Below are 17971 nucleotides of genomic sequence, written 5' to 3'. Positions count from 1 at the left end.
TAACCTCTGTATCCTCTTCTCTCACACCAACTAACTTCATGTCCTATTTCACTGCGTCCATAAATCTCCTCTTTGGTCCTCCTTTAGACCTCCTGTCTGGCAGTTCCAACCTCAGCATCCTTCTACCCATATATTAACAATCTCTCCTCTGAACATGTCCAAACCACCTCAATCTGGCCTCTCTGACTTTATTTCCAAAAAAACATCAAACTCTGCTACCTCCATCTCTACCTCCTGTCTTTTCTTCAGTCCTACTGTCTCTAAGCCATAAAGCATTGCTAGTCTTACAGTACCACTGTCCTATACCCCCCTTATTCTTGCTGCTACTCTTTTGTCACATAACACACCTAACCATTTGTTCATCATCTACTACTCCACAATTTTGGAAAAAAAATGTGAAAAGAGCTTATTATCCTATGTGACTATATGACTCTGCTTGTATATTTTAGCCATTTCTTTAAAATCTGTTGACTTAAACATGCAGTTGAGCTCAGGCATTCCCATCAGGATCATTAACATTGGCACAGTAGACCATCTTGAAAGCTAAAGTGACAATTGTAAGCTTCATTTTCATTTTCAACAAACCACAGTTAGCCAAATCTGCCTGTTGTTAGCCTGTTGTTGTTTTTTTTAAGCAGTTTGGTTGTAGTCTTATTATTAATATAAAAAGATTCATGCTACTGTTGTAGGTGGGTGTCCATGTTTCATTAAAGCATTAAATGTACATATTTTATAAACTGTTTATTCCTTTCATAATCAACATACAACACAACACAAGCTAATACCAGCAACAGGCTTTTAAATTAAACGTATTTATTTATTTATTCACCTTCTACTGTATACCACTTTATTCTGTATACAGAACCGCAAGAGGCCTGGATCCTATCCTAGCAGACTTGAAGCGTGAGATGGGGTACACCCCGGACAGGGTGGCAGTTCATCGCAGGATACACACAAAATGGACAATTTGGAAACGCCGGGAAACCGGAGTACCTGGAGGAAACCCACCAAGCACGGGAAGAACAAGCACAAAGACGTGAGACGGGAATCAAACCAGGAACCTGGAGGTGCAAGGCGACAGTGCTAACCACTTCACCACCATGCCACCTTTATTTATTTATTTATTTATATACATATTTAATTATTACTATTTGTATTTAAATGGAGTTCACCATAAGAGCACTGAAAACAGCTTAAAGTAAAGATTGCCAAAGGTGCTGAAGAAGCTGACAGAATTTCATTTTAGTAAAGTAGGTGGGCGAGTAGCAGAGAGAAGATGCCAGATATCATTTGCCAGGTTTTTACTGTTTTACAGTAAAGTTTAACTGAAATACCATTACGTTAAAATATTTATAACAGTCCTAGTTCCTATAACAAACAGGTGTGAAATCATCAAATAAATTGTTATTCTGCAGATTAAACAGTACAGTATTCTGAAAAAAAAACAAACATTGTGTTGCTGAAAGTGGAAAGTCCCATAAAAAAAACCACACTTACAAAAACATGTAAACCCTTGGAAAACTGTACAAGGACAAACCACCAAGAAGAACCTGATTTTTTTTGGTGTCAGTTTATTTACTGAGATAAATGTTTTTCTTGATATTGTTGAAACCATTTTTGTGAATTGTTTAAAAACATTTTCATATAATTTTTTTTATAAAAAATATATATTTTTATGTATTTAAGGCAGTGATGAAAAATATGTATGGCTTAAGGGACAACGTTAAAGATAAATAAATAAATAATTATTTAAACAAACACATTTCCAGGCCTGTACAGTAGCTCACACTTCTGATCTTAGGCAAATGATTCTAAACATCAAAGGTCAGCAGAAGAAAGGAGGAAAGTTAAACAGACATTTTCTGCAGCCTTTCATGATTTCCCCCTAACAAGGCAAACATACACATTTAATTACCAAAGATGGTATGAAATTCAGAACAAATAAAATGGATTACAGGATGCCATTTGTGAAGGAAGGGAATTGAATTCATCACAGACCCAAAAGGCTTGACTATAAAATTACAGCAGTTCCAGTCCCAAGCACTGCACCATTGATCCAAAGCATGTCACCTCCAGTCCCAAGCACAGCACTTCCCTTCCCAAGTACAGCATCTCCTTTCTCAGGCACAGTGGTGGGACCTGTCTGACTGACCCCATCTCATCTTCATAAACAGTTCCTTCTAGGTTCTTCACTGTGTCTTGTAGTCTCTTTACTTGGTCTTCCAAGTCAGACTTCTCAGACGCCAGTCAAGCAATGGTCTCATCAGTGTTTTGGTGATCCTTCTCAAGTTCTGCCATGGAGACCTGAGTGAAGACATGGAGGCAGCTAATTAATATATTTAATTACAATGAGTTATTACAGATATTTAAAATATTTCAAAACTGAAAGAACATTTACCACAGTGGGTTCAGTTCATTTGATGCTGTTCACTTAGCATTGGGACAAATCACTTACAAATATGTGACTGAGACCAGGTCTGCTCGTCAGATAAGAAAAGAGTATCATTGTCCTTTGGATTTTCACTCCTTATACTGCATATTCATCATAGATTCCAGTGAAAATCCATTCATGTCCACACTGCCCCCTGTTTGAACATCTGTTGTCTTCTTCGATCCAAAAGTTACGCCATGTTTCTGTAAAAAAAAAGACAGATTTATTGTATAAAAAGCTTTAAAATATCCACATATACAGTTATCCTCAGCATATGAAAATTAAGGTGAAAGGTGAACATTCGTATAGCAAACGCATTTTCACATATTTCCAATTGCCATAATGTAAATGCGGATAATCTGTTCCAGCTATTCAAAAATATTATCAATATTACCAATTTCCAACATTACAATTGCATAGAAAAACAATCAAAACATTTAGAAAATACATGTAAACTAGGTAAAATTTTAAATAAATCGACATTAAACCTCACTTAAACGTAATTTTTGATTTCTCTTGGCACCAGCTTCTTTAAAAATGAAAAGCAAAAAAAAAAAAATGTAAGCTCGCTTTGCTTGGCTTCATTTTAAATGACTCCTGGAAGTACATGCAACTTAGCTGCCGTTTTGTTTGGCTTGGTTCATTTGCTTGTACAGTATGCCAAAAATGCGTCGTATGCAGAAAAATTTGTGAGGCATTCGTATTCCGAGGTACGAAACTCTGTTTAAAATACTTACCAGGCTTACAAGGCAGGAGTTCACAATAGCAGTCATATTGTCTTTACAAGAAGAAAATCTTACCTTCAGTAACTCCTCTTTGTGTTTCAGAGACTCCTTCAGCTCATTGTAGTTTGACTGGAGGATGTTGTGAGCCTCCTGCACTTGCTCATATTTCTAAAATGCACACATTTGACAAAATAGGTTAAAAATAAGTGCTTAATTCTAAAGGTGCTGCTTAATGCTTTTCAAGTTTCTGCTTACATTTGCTTGCTCATCAAGGTCCCTGTGAGCTTCATAGAGCAGGTTCCCCAGTTTCTGTACTGTGTCTTGTAGTCTCTTTATTTTGTCTGCCAGGTCAGACTTCTCAGCAGCCAGTCGAGCAAGGGTCTCATCAATGTTCTGGTGGTTCCTCTCAGGTTCTGCCCTAGAGACCTGACTCTCCTAAAATACAAAGATGGGGAAAAGGATTTAAACACGAGTGCATCGTGCTCACATTTGCATTTGGCACAACAACATAGAAACTTGATAAAATAAACCTCATCATGCAGCAAAAATATGAAAAGGCCTCATTGAGTTCAATTATACTTATCAAGGATGGTGCATAGTGGCTTCTGGAGCCAGCCTTGTAGGTTTCCATAAAAATTTTTTTTTAATTAAATAAATAAAAGCACTTTTTTGTCCGCATTTCCAGATATTCCAGGAATTTTAGGAAAACCGTCAGTCTGATTCCTTAAAAAGGTAATGGTGAGCCATTTCCCATGGAGAGGAGAGATTTGGACGTGAAGCCCACTTGGAAGACCCAAAATATTTGCGATTTGGAAATAGTGTTGTTACCTACTAAGTACAAGTTACATTTTGGTAAGATAAATCTCATCATGCAGCATAAACATGAAAAAAAGCTGTTGTTCTTACATCTCTTAGCTCATCACAGTCTGCTTCACGAAGCAAGGTTCCCATGTTCTGCAATGCTTCTTGTAGTGTATTCACCTCATCTCTCAGGTCAGATTTCTGAGCCTCCAGTTGGGCAATGGTCTCCGTAGCCTTATGATATTTTGCCTCTGCCTCAGCCAGAGAGCCCTGAAGGTACAACAATTAATGCTTATTGCCTTTATTTACTCTCACTCATTTAGAAACTGAATGATTGTTCATCAAACAGCCCAAAGTATGCTGGGGGGTAAAAACGGAAAAAAAAAAAAGATTAAACAAGAGTAACCAATAGCAAATATAAAGTTTACCTTCAGTACCTCCTCACTGTACGTCATGGCTACCTTTACCTCTTCATGCTCAAACTGCAGGAGGTTGCGAGCTTCTAGCTCTCGCTCATACTCCTTAAACAAAAGAGCTTTAAATTCACATCAGCAAATATTTAAAAAATACTACAGTGATTATGACTTGGTAAGAAGAAACGCTTACGATTAGAAAGTGTTTTAACGTCTCCTTCAGATCATCGTTCTCTCTCCGGTGGATTCTGTGAGTGTGTTGTTGTTGTGTACACTCCTAAATAGCCAGATGAATAAAAAATAATTTTAAAAAGTTGAAAACTCAAACTTGACTGCTTAATGTTTACAGGAAATATCCCATATCATGAAATATCCCATATCAGTTGAGTCACACTTATACTGTATTAAAAGGAACTGAGTAATGTAAGGAGGTCTTCTACTTACATCTGTTAGCCTGTCACAGTCTTTTTGAGATTCACAAAGCAAGGTTCCCATGTTCTCTACTGTTTCTTGTAATGTACACACCTCGTCTCCCAGGTCAGATTTCTGGGCTTTCAGCTGGGCAATGGTCTCCATAGCCTTCCGGTGCTTTTCCTCTGCCTTAGCCAGTGAGACCTGAAGGTACAACAATAAAGGCTTATTGGCTTTATTTAGGCAGCATGGTGGTGTAGTGGTTAGCACTGTCGCCTTGCACCTCCAGGGTCCGGGTTCGATTACCGTCTCTTTTCTCCCCGTACTTGGTGGGTTTTCTCTGGGTACTCTGGTTTCCTCCCACAGCCCAAAGATATGCAGGTTAGGCTAATTGGCGTTCCCAATTGGCGTAGTGTGTAAATGAGTGTGTGTATGTGTGTGCCCCGCGATGGATTGGCACCCTGTCCACGTTGTACCCTGCCTCGTGCCCTAAGCCTAGGCTCCAGGTCCCCGTGACCCTGAATACAGGATAAAGCGGTATGGAAAATAAGTGAGTGAGTGAGACCTGCTTTATTTACTTTTGAACTACAAAAAAAAAAGAAAAAGAAAAGAAATTTGCACAGAATGTATTTACACAAAAATAAAGAAAAATGAATTACTCATGGGTTGAAAGGAATAAAATGTGCCCAAAAAGTGAGGAAACAAGTTAACAAAAGTAAACAGACACACACACAAAGAGCTTACGATAGTGTTTAGGTTTTATATGATGAGAGTTTACCTTGAGTTGCTCCTCATTTTGCGTCAGAGTCGCCTTCATCTCCTTATACTCAACCTGCAGGAGGTTCCAAGCCTCTCGATCTCGCTCATACTCCTAAAACACAAGCACGGAGCAAAAGAGATTAAAATAATGTATTAACTGTATTGTTTACATCTGCAAATACTTTTTTTAAAATACAGCAATTATGACTTGGTAAGAAGAAAAGCTTACTATTAGTAAAGCTTCAGAGAGTTTTAACTTCTCCTTCAGCTCATCATTCTCTGCCTGGACGATGCTGTGAGCCTCTCGCTCTTGTGCGCTCTTAAAATTTTTACACATGATTATAAAGAAAAAAAAGTTCAAATTTAAGCAATTATCACAGTAAAAAAAAAAAGTTTTCGCATTAAGCAGCATAAACACGAAAAGGCCCCACAGCACTTAAGTTACACTTATATTAATAAGAAGGCTTAATCCGAGGAGCTTTCCTGCTTACTTTTTTAAGCTCGTCGCATTCAATTTGAGTCTGACACAGCAGGTTCTTCAGGTCCTGCACTGTGTCCTGCAGTGTCCCCACTTGGTCCGAGAGCTCAGATTTCTCAGCTTTCATCTGAGCAGTGGTCTCTGTAGCCCTCTGAAGCTCCGCATCTGCCTCAGCCAGGGAGACCTGAAGGTACAACAATTAATACTCATCTGCTTTATTTATCTCAAACACACATTTAGACACTTTAAAAAATGGACTGATTACCCATGAGAGTAGCCTAAACATGTGTTGGGACGAATAAAATGTCCCTAAAAAGTGAGGGAACAAGTGAATAAAAGTAAACAGACACACAAAGACCTAATAGTAGCAGTTTACCTTGAGTTGCTCCTCATTGTGCATCAGAGTCTTCTTCATCTCCTCATACTCAACCTGCAGGATGTTGGAAGCCTCTCGGTCTCTCTCATACTCCTAAAACACAAGCATAGAGCAAAAGGCTTTTTATTTCATTGTATTTATTGTTCACATTGGCAAATATTTAAAAAATACTACAGCAATTATGACTTGGTGAGAAGAAAAGCTTACCATTAGTAAAGCTTCAGAGAGTTTTAACTTCTCTGCCTGAACAATGCTGTGAGTCTCTCGCTCTTGTGCGCTCTCCTAAATCACACACATGATTGTAAAAGAAGTTTAAACCTGCCTATTTAAAACTTAATTTTCAATACTTAATCTTCATATCAATTGCAAGACTGGACATAAGTGAACCCAATAGCAAACAAACGGGTATTTTTATTATGCATGGTGAATGCTTCACCAGCGTCAATAAGTGAGCTGGGCAGGCGGTGTATTCAGTGGGCATAAGTCCAAAGCATTGCTCTGAGACACATGAACATGGTGGAGAGTAGAAGTCTTCTTGGTGGTGGGGGGGTGATGACTTTGGTGATTGTGAATGGCCCGATGAATCTGGGAGACAGATTCTGAGAGGGTGTTTTAAGGGGGCATGTAACGAAGGATGTCAAGTCACAGGTCAAGTACGATGGTGGTCTCAGACATTTGATGACATTAAGATCACTGTAATCAATGCAAGGACACAAAGTCCTGTCTTTCTTGGCTACTAACAAGAAGGCTGCCCAGGCATGTGACGACGACGGCCAAAAGATTCTGGCAGCTTATTGTTTGTTGCTTATGGATAAGTACAAAGATGTACTTATTCATGGTTTCTTTCTCATATTGGGAAGAGCGAATATAAACATCACCAGGGTGAAGCTGTGCTGGGCAGGAGGTCGAACGCACAGAGTTGATGAGGAGGAAGGGAGATGGCACAGAATTTACTGAACACTGTCTTTAGATCTGTTGCTTGCTGTTCTCCATTTGCGGCCTCTCCCTGGGTGATCATATATGCCGCTTTCAAGCACTCAGTGGGAAAGGTTGAAAGCTTCTGCTCATGTAACAGGGAGCAGTGTTAATGGAAGGAATGACGGATTCCAGTTCCATCGTCATACAGAGAACTGTGCAGATGAGGCTCATGCCGAGCTGGGGGCATAATAGTTGGAGCAGCGTTGAAAGATAAGAAAGTGAGCAGAAGTTTGCAGAAGGATTTGCTGATTGCTCCCTGTTAAGCTATGGTCTGACGGAGTTTGACCTCGGCATGGGGACCAAACCAGAGCTAGGACTTTGTATGGACATTTGGCCTGAAGTGGAGTGGGTTCTGTCATCATTCTGTCATTTTTACAGGTGACACTGAACAGGAGTAAACCCTAAAACAGACAAGCAGGTATTTTTAAGGAGTTTTATTAAAGTAACTGATTACATTAGCCTGAATCAACAGTTTCCTCAGGTCCTGCACTGTGTCCTGCAGAGTCCTCACTTGGTCTGCCAACTCAGATTTCTCAGCTTCCACCTGAGCAGTGGTCTCTGTAGCCTTCTGAAGCTCCTCCTCTGCCTCAGCCAGGGAGACCTGAAGAGACAACAATTAAGGCTTACCTGTATAGGATTTATTTACTTCTATACACAAACACTTTTAAAGAAAGAAGTTGTTGTTGGTCTATCGGCTGCTCCCGGCAAGGGGTCGCCACAGCAGACCATCTGATCCGCACATAGAAGCTTCACCCAAAAGATGAGAAGACAAGTAAACAAAAGTAAACAAACACATGCATAAAGACCAGTCAGGTTACCTTTAGGGACTCCTCACTCTGGATCAGATTTGCTTTCATCTCCTTATACTCAACCTGCAGGATGTTGCAAGCCTCTTGATCTCGCTCATACTCCTGAAACACAAGCATAGAGCAAAGGTGCTTTAATTTCATAAATTTATTGTTAATAGATTTGCTTTACAGATTTTTCTGTAAAAAAAAAAAAAAAACAGCAATTATGAATTGGTAAAAAGATCCATAATTTACAGATTTACCATTAGTAAAGCTTCAGAGAATTTTAACTTCTCCTTTAGCTCATTATTCTCGGTTTGGACAATGCTGTGAACTTTTCGCTCTTGTGTGCTCTCCTAAATAACACACATGATGGAAAAGATAGCTGAATGTTAACAGTTTTAAAAGAAAACACTTGAATATAATTTTCATTTTGCGTATATGAATCTTATCATTCAGTATAAACATGAAAATACCCCATTCAGTTACACTTATTAAGAAATCAAGAATTTTTCCCACAGTGGGATGAATAAAAGTACAGTGGAACCTTGGATTGTGAGTAACCCGGTTTGCAAGCGTTTCGCAAGACGAGGAAAATTTTTGATAAATTTTGATGTGATAAAAGAGTGAGTCTTGATATACGAGTACAGAGTATCACGTGATAACTGAGCCAATGGTTGTTCTGGTTTTGTGCTGTGGAATTGTGGGTAATCGTCTCCTATTGCTCGGTCTCAGTGTGCAGACATTATTCACTTATTTACCATAACACTGTGACCACGTGTGTGCGCGTAAAGCATATTTATTTTGTGTTTGTGTGTATGGGACACACCAGTTTACCGAATAGAGACTCACCCACGTGCTTGTGTGAGGGTGAGTCTCTATTCTGTAAAGTGGTGTGTGTGTGTGTGTGTGTGTGTGTGTGTGTGTGTGTGTGTGCGTCTGTGTGTGAGAAAGTCATCCTACACAGCAGCCACCATGCCCCCCTTGTGTGTGCGTGCGCGCTTGGTTAAGTGAGAGTCTATCGGTAAACTGGTGTGTGTGTGAAAGTCATCCTACACAGCAGCCCCCTCCCCACCTCATCCTCTCCTCTCCTCTCTCAATCACTACCCTTTTTAAAGGTAAAGTGCAGGTTAATTTGCTTTATTTTTACTTTGGATTTTTTTTATTAACACATTTTTAGAATGAATATTTTGTTGTCGAACAAATCGTCCGAGTTTCTATTATTTTATATGGGGGAATTTCACTTTGATATACGAGTGTTTTGATTTACAAGCACGCTTCTGAAACGAATTACGCTCCCAATTTCAAGGTTGTATATAATCTTAGTGCGATGAGTTTTCCTGCTTACATTTTTAAGCTTTTCAAATTCAGTTTGAGTTTGACAAAGCTGTTTCCTCAGGTCCTGCACTGCATCCTGCAGTGTCCCCACTTGGTCTGGAAGCACAGATTTCTCAGCTTCCATTTGAGCAGGGGTCTCTGAATTCTGTAGCTCCTTCTCTGCCTCAACCAGTGAGACCTGAAAGTACAACAATTAAGGCTTATTTGCTTTTTATAGTTTAAAACACATATTTAGACACTTTTTAAAACAGACTGATTACTGAGAATGTGTTGGAATAAAAACAATGTGCATGAGGGCCCAGAGTGGCACAGCAGTATCACAAGATCACAAGTTTGGTGCCTGAAGAGAGCTGATTGGCCAAGCTCTCGCAGAGGGAGGGATGGGAAGTACACTGCACTCTTGCATCAATTACGGCTCTAGGTCAATCAAGGGCGTCTGTAAGCTCATGCAAGCAGACCTCAGAACGTCTTATACTGTTTCCTACAGTGCGTGAGCGAGCAGTGCGAAAAGATGCGGGTGGATGGCTCGGAGGGAAAACGTAACAGTCTTTGGCCCCTACTTGACTGGTAGTAGTGGCCTTGATGAGGGGGCACTCTAATGATGGGTGGGTGATGACTAAATTAGGGGAAAAACCATGAAAAAACCTTTCAAAAATAGGTGCATAAAAGGTAAGTTAACAAACGAACAAAAGTAAACACACACACTCACACAAAAAGAAATTTCATAAGAAGAAAGTTTACCTTCAGTAACTCCTCAATGTGAGTCTTCTTCACCTCCTCATTCTCTGATGGAAGGAGGTTGCAAGCCTCCCGCTCTTGCTTATACTCCTAAAACACAAGCATAGAGCAAAAGAAATCTATTTATTTCATGTATTTATAGTTCACATCGGTAAACATTTTAAAAAATACTGCGGCAACTATGTGTTGATAAGAAAAACTTACCATTAATAAAGCTTCAGAGAGTTTTAACTTCTCCTTCAGCTCATCATTCTCTGCTTGGACGATGCTGTAAACCTCTCGCTCTTGTGCGCTCTCCTAAATCACAGACATGATTGCAAAGGGGTTTTACACTCTAGCACATAATGTTTAATACGCAATAAGTAAAAAAAAAAATTTCATTTTGGTTAAACAAATAACATCATGCAGAATAAATAAGGAAAAGACCCCAAAGCAGTTCGGTTTTACTTATATTAAAAAGAACTTTTAAAAAATGTGTGATTACTTATGAAAAAAGTTTGAAAGGTGTTGGGAGGAATAACGTATCCCAAAAATGTGAGTAAACAAGTGACCAAAAGTACACAGACACACACAAAGAGCTTACAATAGCAGTTGTAGGTTTATAAAAAGAATGTTTACCTTCAGTAACTTCTCATTATGGCTTAGAGTCTTCTTCAGCTTCCCATACTGAACCTGCAGGAGGTTGCAAGCCTCTTGATCTCGCTCATACTCCTAAAACACAAGCATAAAGCAAAGGACATTGAATTTCATGTATTTATTGTTTACATCTGCAAATATTAAAAAAATAGCACCGCAATTATGATTGGTAAGAAGGAAAGCTTACTATTATTAAAGCTTCGGAGAGTTTTAACTTCTCCTTCAGATCATCATTCTCTGCCTGGACGATGCTGTGAGTCTCCCGCTCTTTTGCGCTCGCCTAAATTTTACACATGATTTAAAAAAAAATTCAATCTTGAGTTTTATATTCACACTTAAAAAAATTACCTAAAAATATTATTTATAGTTTAAGTAAATTTATCTCATCATGCAGCATAAAGATGAAAAGGCCCCATATTGGTTCAGTTAAACTTATATAAAAACAAACAAACAAACAAACAAACAAACAAAAAAACGTACAATTTCGTACAATTTTCGTTACGAATAATGTACATTTTAATCTTACGTGTTTTAGCTCGTCACACTCAGTGTGAGCCTGACGCAGCTGTTTCCTCAGGTCCTGAACTGTGTCCTCCAATGTCCCCAGTTGGTCTGACAGCTCAGATTGAGGAGTGGTCTCTGCAGCCTTCTGCAGCTTCTCATCTGCCTTAAGCAGTGAAACCTAAGGGAACACTTTGTGGCTTTATTTACTCTTGAACACATTTAAATACTCTTAAAAACGGACTGATTACTCTTGAGAATGGCCTAAAATGAGTTGGAAGGGAAAACAATGTGCTTAAAATGTAAGTTACTAAACGTAAACACACACAAAGACCTTACAGTATCAGTTGTAGTTTCATAAGAAGAAAGCTTACATTCAATAACTCTTGATTGTGTGTCAGAGTCTTCTTCATCTCCTCATACTCAACCTTCAGAAGGTTGCAAGCTTCTCGATCTCGCTCATACTCCTGAAACACAAGTATAAAGCAAAAGAGATTTATTTAAATGCATGTAATTATTGTTCAAAGCAAAAGATATTTTATTTTATGTATTTATTGCTCATGTCGATAAATCTTTTTTATATATATACTATAGCAATTATGACTTGGTAAGAAGAAAAGCTTACGATTAGTAAAGCTTCAGAGAGTTTTAACTTCTTCTTTAGCTCATCATTCTCTCCCTGAACAATACTGTGAGACTCTCGCTCTTGCGCACTCTCCTAAATCACACACATAATTGAAAAGAGGTTTAAACTCTGGCATGTGATGTTAATTATGCAATTAGACATGTTTGTTAAGTTAAAAAAAAAAAAGAATAAGAACAGAACAGTTAGGTTCAAAATATCCTTTTGATTTTTGTAAAATGAATCTTATGGAAAAGAGACTAGTCATCGGATGTGGGTTGATTTGGCACGTACATAACGGCAGGGAGAGCCTTATGGAACAAGGGTTGATCCTTTGAGAGTAGGCAGCAATTTAAATAAGTGATGTCCCGGTAAAAAGGTTCCTTCAGGGTGTCTGCTGCACTTTTAGGTCAGCATGCTGTGTAAAGTTCTTTCAGGGAAGGCAGAGAGCAGTCGATGATTTTCCGTGCTGAGTTGATCACCCCCTGGAGAGCTTTCTTGTCCGCCTTTGACCTGATGGTGTACCTAGTGGACATGAAGTAGGTTAACACACTCTCAAATGAGCTGTAAGAGAAGGACACTAGCAGCTGGTCTTGCAGGTGGTTTTTCCTTAGGATACGTAGTGTCACTGCTGTGGAATCTAAAGGCTGGAACACGCTCCAAGGGGACCCTGTTGAATGGGAGCCACTGCAACTGTGCATGCTGAGTCTAGCCAAAAAGTCCAAAACCTGAGCAGAGGCTTGGTGTGGTGCCACTGAGCCTGCAGAAGGCTTTCCAAAATTGGGCGGAAAATCGGTGGCCATAAAGACAAGGGAAGCCAACGAATGGACGACTCAATGGCATTGAGGGAATCTTGAGAATTATGCTCCCAGAATAATAACCCAGGTGCCTGACCTTTTAGTGGGCATGAATTAAAAGTCTATACAAAGTGATCGGACCACAGTAAAAGCATTCCCCTTTGTACTGTCATAGTTGACATTCCTCTGGAGAGACACATGTACAATCCACCTGCATGGGTTCGGCAGGGTCTAGTAAAGCTGGAGGAGATGCGGGCAGTTGTGGTCTGATGTCCTGGTAAAACTAATACTGCTCGATTATGAGCATCAATGCGACCTGCCAGGTTGATAAGGTCTCGGAGGCTGGAAGATAAAGCTTATGCTGATAGCTTATTCTTTACTGGGTCGGAAAGTTGTGGGAGCTGAAGCTTATGAGGCCTGTATTTGCTGAACCTGGGCGGTAGAGAAGCCAAGGTTCTATAACAGTTCTAAGCATACTTTTGACCTCCTAGATGTCAAGTTGGTGTGTGCCCAGGAGAGCCCCCTGATTCCCTAGTGCCTTCCTCATGTGGGCCAACTCTGCTGGATCCACAGTGGCCAGATTATACTGGTCACAATCGCAGGACAGAATGTAGGATTCAAGCATAGAGAAGGAGATAGATGCAACACTTACAGTTTAGCAGGTGATGTTGCAGGCTGAATGATGGGAGAGCTGAAAAGCATAAGCAGCGATAGTTCCAGTAGCAGGCAGTCCTATGGTTGATGAGCGGTATGCAGAAGTTGTGGCCAATAAATACAGACGTGTATTAAATTCAATAAACAAACAGAGTAGCAGTTAAAGCCGGTAATTCCAAACGTGCATTAAATCCGAAGTGTGAGGACAAAGCGAGGTTGAAATAAAAAAGCAGGGTCATGATCGAAAAGCAACGACAAGACAAAAAGGCAAGAATATCTGGCAAGAAATAGGACACAGTAATTTGGGAAGAGGTGGCTGTTTGGGGGTGTTTAAAATAGAGGGAAGAGGGGATTAGTGGCCAACCAAGTGAACTGAGGTGGTGAAAGGTAAGAGATGGAGCTGGATATGGACAAGGTTGAACTGGTCAAGTCAGTGTGATCTGACGAGTCGTGACAGAATAACAACAAAAGGCCTTATAGCAGTTACACTTGTATTAAAAAGAATGGCTTAATTCCATAAGGTTTCCGGCTTACGTTTTTTAGCTCATCGCATTCAGTGTGAGCCTGACACAGAAGTTTCCTCAAGTCCTCCACTGTGTCTTGCAGCATCCCCACTTGGTCTGCCAACTCAGATTTCTCGGCTTCTATCTCAGCAGTGGTCTCTGCAGCATTCTGAAGCTCCTCCTCTGCCTCAGCCAGGGAGAACTGAAAGTACAGTTGAGGCTTACTGGTTTCATTTACTCACAAACACACATTCAAAGACTTAGTCATGAGAATGGTCTAAAATGTGTTGGTCAAAATAAAATGTGTGTTTCATGAGAAGAATGGTTACCTTCAGTTGCTCCTCATCGTGCATCAGAGTCTCCTTCATCTCCTCATACTCAACCTGCAGGAGGTTCCAAGCCTCTCGATCTCGCTCATACTCCTAAAACACAAGCACAGAGCAAAAGAGATTAAATTTCATGTATTTATTGTTTACATCTGCAATTATAAAAAAAAAAAATACAGCAATTTTGATTTAGTAAGGAGTAAAGCTTACGATTAATAAAGCTTCAGAGAGTTTTAACTTCTCCTTCAGCTCATCATTCTCCGTCTGAACTTGAGCTTCTCGCTTTTGTGCACATGCCTGAAAAAAACAACATTTAACTTGAGTGCTTAATATTCACAGTAAAAGACATAATTAAATAAATAAATACATGGAAATATTGTTTTAATTTTGGTTCAATTTATCTCATTATGCAGCATAAATATAAATAAATAAATAAATAAAAGCCCCACAGCACTTAAGCTTCACTTATAATAAAAAACAGACAAAAAAAACACCCAACACTTTAATGTACGTTTTAATCTTACGTTTTTTAGCTCATCGCATTCAGCCTGAGCCTGACCCAGCCCTTTCCTCAGGTCCCGCACTGTGTCCTGCAGTGTCCCCACTTGGTCTGCCAACTCGGATTTCTCAGCTTCCATCTGAGCAGTGGTCTCTGCAGCCATATGATGCTCCACTTCTGCCTCAACCAGTGAGACCTGGACGTACAACAATTACTGCTTATTTGCTTTATTTGCTCTTAAACACACACTCAGACACTTTTAAAAATGGCATAAAATGTGTTGAGACAACATAATAAAATGTGGCCAAACGGTGGTTAAACAAGAATGTCACGCATGTCACACACATATTTCAAAATAGCAGTTGTTGTTTCATGAGAAAAAAAGTTAATATTCAGTTGCTCCTCGCTGTGCTTCAGAGTTTCCTTGACCTTTTTATACTCAAGCTGCAGCTGGTTGTGAGCCTCCCTCTCTCGACCATACTCCTAAAGCACAAGCACAGAGCAAAGGAGCTTTAAATTCATGTGCATAAAGTTCACATATTTAATTTAAACTTCCATCAATGTAAATAAATACTAGACCCATCATGACTTAGTGGATAATAAAAGCTTACCATCAGTAACTCTTTTAACTTGTGTTTTAACCTGTCCACCTCATCACTCTGTGCCAGCATGATGCTGTGTGCCTCTAGCTCTCGCCCACACTCCTAAAACACACACGGAGCAGAAGAGCTTAAAAATCAAGTGCCTAGGTTACAAATAGTAATTATATAGCAATTATGACTTAGCGAGAAGCGTACCATTAGTAACTCTGCATAGTGTTTTAATTTCTCCTTCATTGCATGGTACTCAGACTGGAGAGTGCTTTGAGCCACTTGCTCTCGCACACACTCCTAAAACATACATAGTTACGTTCGATTTTAAACAAAAAGGCCAATCTTGAAAATATATTAATAAATGAACCTCATCTTTTTAACTTCATCATTCTTCATTATGCCATCAGTAGACCTCATGGTATAATGCCCCACCGACCCATCATAGTTTCATAGTTAAACTAGAGATAAAGATGAGGATTTTAACCCTCTATCTAATATCGTGGCCAGCCATGGCTGCTCTTGCCTCTTAAACGCATCAAATGCAACTGTGTAGATAATTTCTCTTCTCAACAATTCCTATCATTAGTTTGTAAAATATTTTTCAACCAGAGGCTTATTTCACATACCTTGCTTTTCTCGTCAAAATCTCTGCATACTTCACAGAGCAGATCCTGCAGCTTCCTCACACTCTCCTCCAGCTGAGGATCAGATGCCACGGGCTTCTCAGTCTCAGTCTCAGCATCCTGAAATTATATTTAGTTTCATCATAAGTTGCAGATTTGTTCGCTTGTGCACTCAGATGTTTTTTTGGCTTTGAACTTTGTGCTCCATACAAGGAACATCTCTGACGCATGTATTGGACTTGCTCAATTTGGAATTAACATAAACACTAGTTCGCGAAAAGAAACTAGTTTAAAGACAAGAAACATGAGGCTAAGGTCCAGCCTCATGTTTCAGATCTACGGATATACTATTATGGATTCGCTCATGCAAGCGGACTTTGTACTCATTTCCACTCCACCCACTGACTGACTGATCAGAGCTTCAAGCCTCATCCTTCCCAAGCAACCTTCAGTAGCGTATTTGATCGCCCTCATGACTGGTAAGGCCAGAGAATGGGTTACTGATCTCTGGGATGCCAATGATCTTTGTTGCCTCATTTATAGCACCTTCACTAAGGAGATGAAAAGGGTCTTTGATCACTACTCTTTGGACACGAGGTGGCAGGACAATCATTAAGACTTAAGACAGGGCTCATAATCAATATATGAACTTGATGCAGTATTCACACTGGATGCTGCAAAACAGCTATACGACACCTTTAGGAACAGTTCGTCAGACTCAGTCAAACATTAGTTACAACGACGGTTTCCTGGAAAAAAAAAAGTTAAAAAGGCTGTAGTAATCCTGGAGATTAATCTGTTTAATGACAATGCAGTGTCACATTTCCGCAAAATCCCCAAAATGAGGCAAAAGCACGGATCATTAGAGAGGTTCCTTGTTAAAGTCGTGCAAAAAGAAAAATATTCCAGTAACCACTCTGTCAGAGAAGAGTGATTCCATTAGTGTGTGAAAGTCATCCTACACAGTAGCCCCCCTCCTCCTTAGTCTTCTTCTCTCATCTAACAGTCACAATTCTTCTCAAAGGTAAATTGCAGCTTAATTTGTTTTATTTTTACTTTATATTTTGTATTAATTATTTTTATATGAATATTTTTGGGCTGTGGAACAAATCATCTGATTTTCTATTATTTGAAATTCGCTTTGATATACAACAACTGTTATGGGGGGGAGGGGGGGGTTTAGGTTAGAGCAGATAGGGTGAAAGCTAGAAGCAGGAAAAACTTACTTCTGTCTTCTTGTCCTGAAAAACCTCAGCGGGTTCTAAATTGAAAAAAATTAATCACACACAACATGTAATTATTACCATCATATTACTGTTTTTTCTGTACATTTACATTTAGGCATTTGGCAGATGCTCTTATCCAGAGTGACTTCCTTTTTTTTTATCTCATTATACATGAGCAGTTGAGGGTTAAAGGCCTTGCTCAAGGGCCCAACATTGTGGGATTTGAACCTGGGATTTTCTGAACCGTAGTCCAATGCCTTAACCACTGAGCTACCCCTGGCCCTATATATAACCCCTGGCCCTATATATAACCCCTGTATAGTGCTGTATAATCAGTCATACTTGAGAACTGGGACAAAACTTTTTTTGGGGGGGAAACAAAAATTTTATCATCTTATTTTTTTTCTAAAAAAAACTTACTTCCTGTTATGGAACATCCAGTTTTTGTTCAAATGACAACATGATTTTTGTCAACACAGTCAGACATTAAAAGATGTAATCAAATTATATAATTTTTTGTCTATTTGGTGTTTGCATAGGAAGTCACATGCAATTATCAGCCTTTATGTCATACTGTGGTGTGTCACAGGTGTACCTAACCGGTAGGCAGCATCAGCATCAGATTTGTATTTGACAAAAGTGTCACAGGTGTTTCACATATTATGAAAGTGTCACAGGTATTTCTCACTGAAGGTAACAGTAGGCAGCTTCATTTACAGTAAAAACAGGTAAGTCAGGCTGAGCTCAGGGTTACT

General features: G+C 39.4%; 1 protein-coding gene across 1 annotated transcript; it reads right to left on the bottom strand.

Annotated features, from left to right (window-relative positions):
• Positions 1-1070: 1070 nt before the first annotated feature.
• On the bottom strand, positions 1071-14938 carry LOC128535731 (myosin-2-like). Its single transcript, XM_053509777.1, has 27 exons — positions 14800-14938; positions 14486-14572; positions 14279-14371; positions 13981-14151; positions 11999-12091; positions 11748-11840; positions 11399-11554; positions 11060-11152; positions 10855-10947; positions 10441-10533; positions 10240-10326; positions 9509-9676; positions 8424-8516; positions 8191-8283; positions 7827-7973; positions 6602-6676; positions 6395-6487; positions 6032-6202; positions 5770-5859; positions 5526-5652; positions 4815-5014; positions 4386-4478; positions 4063-4227; positions 3412-3591; positions 3232-3324; positions 2456-2634; positions 1071-2304 (listed from the first exon to the last, which is right to left on the bottom strand). Exons 1-26 carry the CDS (start codon positions 14935-14937, stop codon positions 2521-2523), a joined length of 3099 nt encoding a protein of 1032 aa, XP_053365752.1. The 5' UTR covers position 14938; the 3' UTR covers positions 1071-2304; positions 2456-2520.
• Between the last annotated feature and the right edge of the window lie 3033 nt (positions 14939-17971).

The sequence above is a fragment of the Clarias gariepinus genome, chromosome 13 (assembly GCF_024256425.1).
Source record: "Clarias gariepinus isolate MV-2021 ecotype Netherlands chromosome 13, CGAR_prim_01v2, whole genome shotgun sequence".
In the NCBI taxonomy this organism is placed as follows: Eukaryota; Metazoa; Chordata; class Actinopteri; order Siluriformes; family Clariidae; genus Clarias; species Clarias gariepinus.
The sequence above is the reverse complement of the archived record's forward strand: the minus strand, read 5'-3'. Positions and strand labels throughout refer to the sequence as shown.